The sequence below is a fragment of the Nelusetta ayraudi genome, unplaced genomic scaffold, assembly GCF_046127955.1.
Source record: "Nelusetta ayraudi isolate G7.1 ecotype Tasmania unplaced genomic scaffold, CSIRO-AGI_Nayr_v1 ptg000135l, whole genome shotgun sequence".
Classification (NCBI taxonomy): domain Eukaryota; kingdom Metazoa; phylum Chordata; class Actinopteri; order Tetraodontiformes; family Monacanthidae; genus Nelusetta; species Nelusetta ayraudi.
In genome coordinates, this window is record NW_027466185.1 from 356883 (window position 1) to 363218 (window position 6336).

At 47.4% G+C, this 6336-nt stretch overlaps 1 protein-coding gene across 1 annotated transcript; it reads left to right on the plus strand.

Moving 5' to 3' along the window:
* Nucleotides 1-1789: 1789 nt before the first annotated feature.
* On the plus strand, nt 1790-4863 carry LOC142877272 (leucine-rich repeat and coiled-coil domain-containing protein 1-like). The gene has a single exon (XM_076011743.1). It carries the CDS (start codon nt 1993-1995, stop codon nt 4837-4839), a length of 2847 nt encoding a protein of 948 aa, XP_075867858.1. The 5' UTR covers nt 1790-1992; the 3' UTR covers nt 4840-4863.
* Nucleotides 4864-6336: the final 1473 nt, after the last annotated feature.

Here is a 6336-nt window from a genome sequence, read left to right on the forward strand (position 1 = left end):
GAATATGCTAAACAAGTGCAGTGGCTTAAATATAAGATTGCTGAATTGAGTGCTTTTGGACAGGATGTGCAAATATGGTTGTGTGAAGTCAAACAGTCAAGTATTGGAGATGGACAGCAGATGACTTCATTCACTATGGTGGATAACGACAAGCAACCAGGTGATGTAAACTGTGATGACATTGGACCAGATGACAGCGTTTCTAATGCCCCAAAATCAAAGGCTACGTCATGGTCAGGTTCATCCGGAACATCATCGCATATTCGTATTCGTGCCAAAAGAGCAGCCATCATGGAGAGAGTTGCGGCCTTGGATAAAAAACACGAGCTTGAAGCGCAACAGGAGCTATTGAAGAGGAGACAGGAACAATTGGAGCTGGAAACTGAACTCGCCGCAGCAAATGTAAAAATCAGTGTGTTGGAGTCTATGCAAGCCAGAGACAGCTCCAAAAAATCTCTTCAATCTGATGGAATGAGCTCGTACTACAGAAAGGGCGCTGCTCAAAGTCCACACGAGGAAGTTTCCACTGAAAAGGTACAACATCCACAAGTGGTGAGACCAAAAACTAGAGAAACCTCTGTCAAAGGTTATGACCTGCCGCACACAGTGGAACAAAGCATGCAAACTCACGTGAGCGCTCAGCAGCATGACCACAAATCAACCACCATGCAGAGGTTCAACTCTGCACCAAGGCAAGAGCATACCAGCGTTGACAAGTTAGCGGAAATAATGGAAAAGCAAAACAAAATTACAGAAGCTCTGGTAAAGCAGCACAATATGTCATCATTACCTTCACTTTCCATACCAGTTTTCAAAGGCGAACCATTGGACTATCTGTTTTTCATCAGAGCGTTTGAATATGGAATTGAGAAGAGAACGGACAACAGCAGGGACAGACTTCACTTTTTGGAGCAGTTTACAGCCGGCCAGCCACAGGAGCTTGTGCGCAGCTGCCAGTATATGCCAGCAGACAGAGGATATCTGGAGGCAAAAAGACTGCTGAAAAAACATTTTGGAGATGACTACACAATTGCCACAGCTTACCTGGATAAGGCAATCTGTTGGCCATCTATAAAAGTGGAGGATGCTGAATCTTTGAAGAGCTTCTCATTGTTTTTAAACAGCTGCCTCAACGCAATGAACACAGTGGATTATCTGGAGGAACTGGATCATCCAACGAATATGAAAGCCATCATTTCCAAGCTTCCTTATAAATTGAAAGAAAAATGGAGGTTCAAAGCTTGTGACCTGCAAGAGCAGAGTGGAAGAAGAGCCAGGTTTGCAGATTTGGTGAATTTTGTGGATAATCAAGCTAAAGTCTTATCCCACCCAGTATTCGGCAGCTTAAAAGACGTTGCACCAATTTTAAAAGGAAACTTCCAGGTACCACAGCTGCCAAAAGGCAGCATGGTGAGAAGGAGCAAGAGTGGTTTAGTTACCAGCGTGTCCCCATTGACAAGACCAGCAGGGGGCAGTGTTTCCCATGTCCAATCTATTAAAGATAATGGAAAGCCTTGTTTATTTTGCAGTGGCGCTCATATGCTTGATACCTGCTCTCAATTTAACAGGAAAGCTCACAATGAAAAACTGGATTTTTTGAAAAGGAAAGGAGTGTGCTTTGGATGTTTGGAGTCAGGGCACATGAGCAAAGGATGCTCACAAAGGCTGACATGTCAAGTTTGTTCTCTCAAGCACCCTACTGTTTTGCACATCACCAATAAAGGAGGAGCCAAAACTTATAAAGACCAAGAAAAGTCTGTCACAAGTGGTCTAGTTGAAGTTGACAAAGAAACTGGATCAAGTGATAACAACACTGGAGAAGTGGAACCGGTCTTAGCTATAGTGCCTGTAAAGGTAAGAAACAAGAAAAACAACAAAACAGTCACCACATATGCCTTTTTAGATCCAGGCAGCACTGATTGTTTTTGCAGCAAGGCACTTCTCCAGCAGCTTCAACTCACTGGAAGGACCACAGATATACTTTTACGAACAATGGTTCAAGTTCAAGTTGTCAAGACAGCATCTGTATGTGATCTAGAGATGTGCAGTGTCGACAGTAACGATTACTTTGATCTTCCGACTACATACATGCAAGATGAAATCCCTGTTAAGAAGGAAAATATTCCCACGCATGAGGATCTGAAGCAATGGCCATATCTAAAGGAGGTAAAACTCAATCCAATCAATTCTGATATCGGCTTGCTTATCGGCAGCAACGTTCCAATGGCACTGGAACCTTGGAAGGTAATTAACAGCAGGCAAAATGGACCTTATGCCATTAAGACAGCCTTAGGATGGACTGTAAATGGTCCCTTTCGAAAAACAAGTGTCTCCAAAAATGGTAAACGGGTTGTCATGGCTCACAGGATCTCTGTTGTCAAGCTGGAGAACTTGATACGACAGCAAATCAAGCAAGACTTCCCGGAGCGTGAGAAAGAAGAGCGTCTTGAAATGTCGCAGGAGGATAAATTGTTCATGGAAAGTGTTTCTGCATCCATCAAAATGGTAGATGGACATTACAGCATTGCTTTGCCATTAAAGAAAAAGGACACACAATTTCCAAACAATCGTTGTGTAGCTGAAACAGTGGACTCTGTCAATGAAGAACGCATCAAAAAACTGGAGGAACAAGTTTACCAGCTCATCAAGTTGACCCCTGCTGATAAAACAACCAGTAGCTCCTCTGCTGTCGTGACACAACAAATCTTCAAGAGGGACACGGATCACACGTCAGAGAGCGAGTGTGACAGTGGGAAGGAAAACCGGAGGCAGTCCAGGATCCCCAGACATCGCAACAGCCTTACGAAGAAGGGGCCTGCCAAGGAGATCAGAAGCAGGAAATCAGACAGTGATCCACAGTGTCGCATCGAGACGAGTTCAGAGGCCACAGTGAGAACCCGGAAAAAAGTAAACATTGCACGCGGCGCGAAAGCAGTCGAGCCAGTGAGAAAGTTCCTGCAAAGAGCCATTGGAGCCTCTGTTGACGTGACAAGTAAACCCAAAGATGAGGCAGAAACCTACAGGACTATCTTGGAAGAGCGTGACCAGGAGAGAGAGCGACGGTGGAAGGCAGAGCAGGCCGTTAGGAAGCTCACAGACGAACTCAAGTGCTGGCAGACCAAGGCCGGCGAAGAAAAAGATCTTCAGAGTTTGGCCCTTCACACCACTGACAGATTGAAAGAACTGTTGCTGAGGGAGCGGTCAGGGCGCTGTGAACTGAAAAATCGTGTTGAGGAGCTGGAGGCGAGGTGTCGATCCCTCACCCAGCAGGTGGAGCAAGCCCGCACCAGCGAAGAGCAACACAAGGCTGCATTGCACAGGCTGGAGGAAAACATCTCCCAGGGGGAGTCACTGAGGGCGCAACAGCAAGCCGAGGAGGAGAAGCGACAGCGGGAGCTGGGGAACAAAGCAGCAGTTCTGAGGAGAGAGCTGGACATCCAGAGAGCAGCGGTGCGCCAGCAGAAAGACAAACTTCAAAAGCTGCACGAGCTCTTGGTTTCCAGGGAACAGGAGCACAGGAAACAACTGGACTTGCGGCTGCAGCCTGATGGGTCAGATTTCCGCCAAGCAGTTGCCAAAGAAGTTGCATTCATGGAGCAGAAACACGGCCAAAGGGAGTCTGAGCTGCAGGAGAAACTGGCAGAGGGCAAGAAACAGTACGCTGCCCTGGAGGACGAGTTCCGCATGGCGCTCACCATTGAGGCTGCTCGCTTCTCTGAGGTCAAAGACGTTTGTGACCAGATGACCAAGGAGCTTGTGGGTCACAAGGCGGCATTCACTCAGTTCCAGGAGAAGGAGAAGAAATCTTCCTCTCTGGTGCAGCAGCTGACAGCAATGGTCAAAGAACAGAACAGCCGCATCTCTCAGTTGAACAAAGCCAAAAATGACACTGTGACAGATCTGAAGAGCCGCTTCCGTTCCTTGGAAGAAGAATTGCAGCAGGACAGACGTGCGAGTCTGCAGCTGGAGCTGCTGAAGAAAGAGAAGGCACAACTGATGTCTCAGCTCACAGCCCACGAGTCTGTGATAGACGGCCTCAGGGCAGAGAGGAAGATCTGGGGCCAGGAACTCGCTCATCAAGGAGTGTCCTTGGCTCAGGATCGAGGACGTTTGGAAGCCAGGATAGAGGTGTTGGGTGCTGAGCTGGAGAGTCGGAAGAAGCAGAGTGAGAGGGACGGCGATGCCCTCAAAATTAAAGCCAAAATAGTCGATGACCAGACTGAATCCATCCGCAAACTTAAAGAGGCCTTGCAGGAGCGTGACGACCAGCTACGGAGGATGCGTGAAGAGGCAACGCAGGCCCAGAAGAGGTTCCAGCAGCAGCGGGAGGTGGCCCGCGCTCAGCAGGCAGAAGCCAGAGAGCAGTTGGAGCACTTGAGCCTCCGCAAGGAGGAGCTCAAACAGCAGCTGGTGGACAAGGATGTCGAGTTGGAAGAGGCCAAAAGAGTTCACGGTGAGACAATCAAGAAGTGGCAGGAGAAGACAGACTTCTTGACTCAACTGGAGAGCCAGGTGAAGCGCATGAAGGAGAAGTTTGAAGCCAAGGAACTTGTGTTGCTGGAAGAAAGGAATAAAGCAACCGATGCACAAAGGGCTGCAGTAGCGAAGTTGCACAATACTGGACGACTGTTACAGCAAAAGGAGGTGGCGTCAAGTTCAGTACATGGCAGATGTAGTTCGAAGAAGATGGATAAAAGAATATCTGCCAGAACTGCAACAAAGACAAAAATGGACAAGGAAGACACGAAACTTCAAAAAAGGAGACATCGTTTTAATTGTGGACGAAATGGCACCAAGAGGATCATGGCTTATGGGCCAAGTGACTCAACCCGTGCCTGATTCCAAGGGAGCCGTAAGACAAGTACAAGTTCGGACCAAGACCAGCACTCTATGCCGGCCTATCACCAAACTCGTGCTTCTTCTGGAGGCATCAGACAGAGACTAACGCATATACATGCCAAACACACACTCACACCCGTCCCCGCACAAATTCACGCACACACACTTCCCTTTCCCACCACACACACCTACAAGCAGCACCTGAAGATTCACTCACACATATGCACACATCTTGGACTCATCAACTGTTGCAGATCTTCAAAAGAGACTGAAAAGTTTGCAATATTGTGAAAAAAAAGGAGAAAAAAGAAAGAAAAAAAAAGACGATAATATTGTACAAGATGTGAAAGAACTTTGGCTCCTCTGTTTTGTTTTGATAATTGACATTTGTTTCCTGCATGCCAATTAGGGGCCGGAATGTTGGAGCCAAAATATTTATTTTCTTTCCTTATTTCTGATTTATTTGCACTGTGGCTTAATGTGTTAATTATGGACACAAAAGTAATTGTTTTATTTATTTAGTATTTTCTTAGTATTGGTTGCGCTAAGGACCACGCCCCCACATCACCATAGGCAGGTGACTGCAGCACCTGCACTATATTAGGGTGGTTAACGGGGCCGGCAGGTCTCTTGAGTTGAATGCAGCCAAACAGTTTTAGACCGCTTTTCAAGCACTTTTTGGATTTCTCATTTTTTGACGATTGTTGGATTACTTTGTCGATCTGTGAGTTTGCAAGCAACCTGTGCCGCATTGTCCGCTGTCGCGGTAAGACCGTTTTTGTTTTTTGTTTTTGGATTGCAAATAAACAATCTGAACAGCGGATCGCCGCATCCTCCAGAATCTTTGTTTATCACAAGCACGCTTGGGCGCGTCGAACTGAAACTCAACAATTCACCAAGAGCAAAGCCCGACATTTCACAGGGAAATAGTCGCGCTTTTATCCGTAATGCAGTCAGTGAGGCTGTCAATGTCCTCCCCATGAGAGTCACTGAGTTCTTCCCACACCGTTGTGTCGAAACAGTCTTTTAGAGCCTCCACAGACTCCTCAGACCATCTCTTAACAGTGCGTGTGACCACTGGCTGTCTGCGGACAAGAGGTTTGTACACAGGCAGGAGACGTACCAGGTTGTGGTCAGATCTTCCCAGGGGGGGGAGAGGTGATGAGCTGTATGCCCCCTTGGTGTTAGCATACAGTAAATCCAGTGTTTTATTGTCCCTGGTGCAGCATGTGACATACTGGGTAAATGTGGGCAGAGTGGAGGACAGAGAGACATGGTTAAAGTCCCCAGAGATGAGAAGAAGGGCATCAGGGTGCTGTGTCTGCAGCCTGCTCACAGTGGAGTGGATGACGTCACAGGCCGCTTCAGCGGTAGCAGAGGGGGGGGGGAACATACGCAGCTATCGCGATAACATGCGAGAATTCCCTTGGCAGATAGTATGGCCTCATGCTAACCGCTAACAGCTCAATGTCCTTACTGCAGAGTTTCTTCTTAACA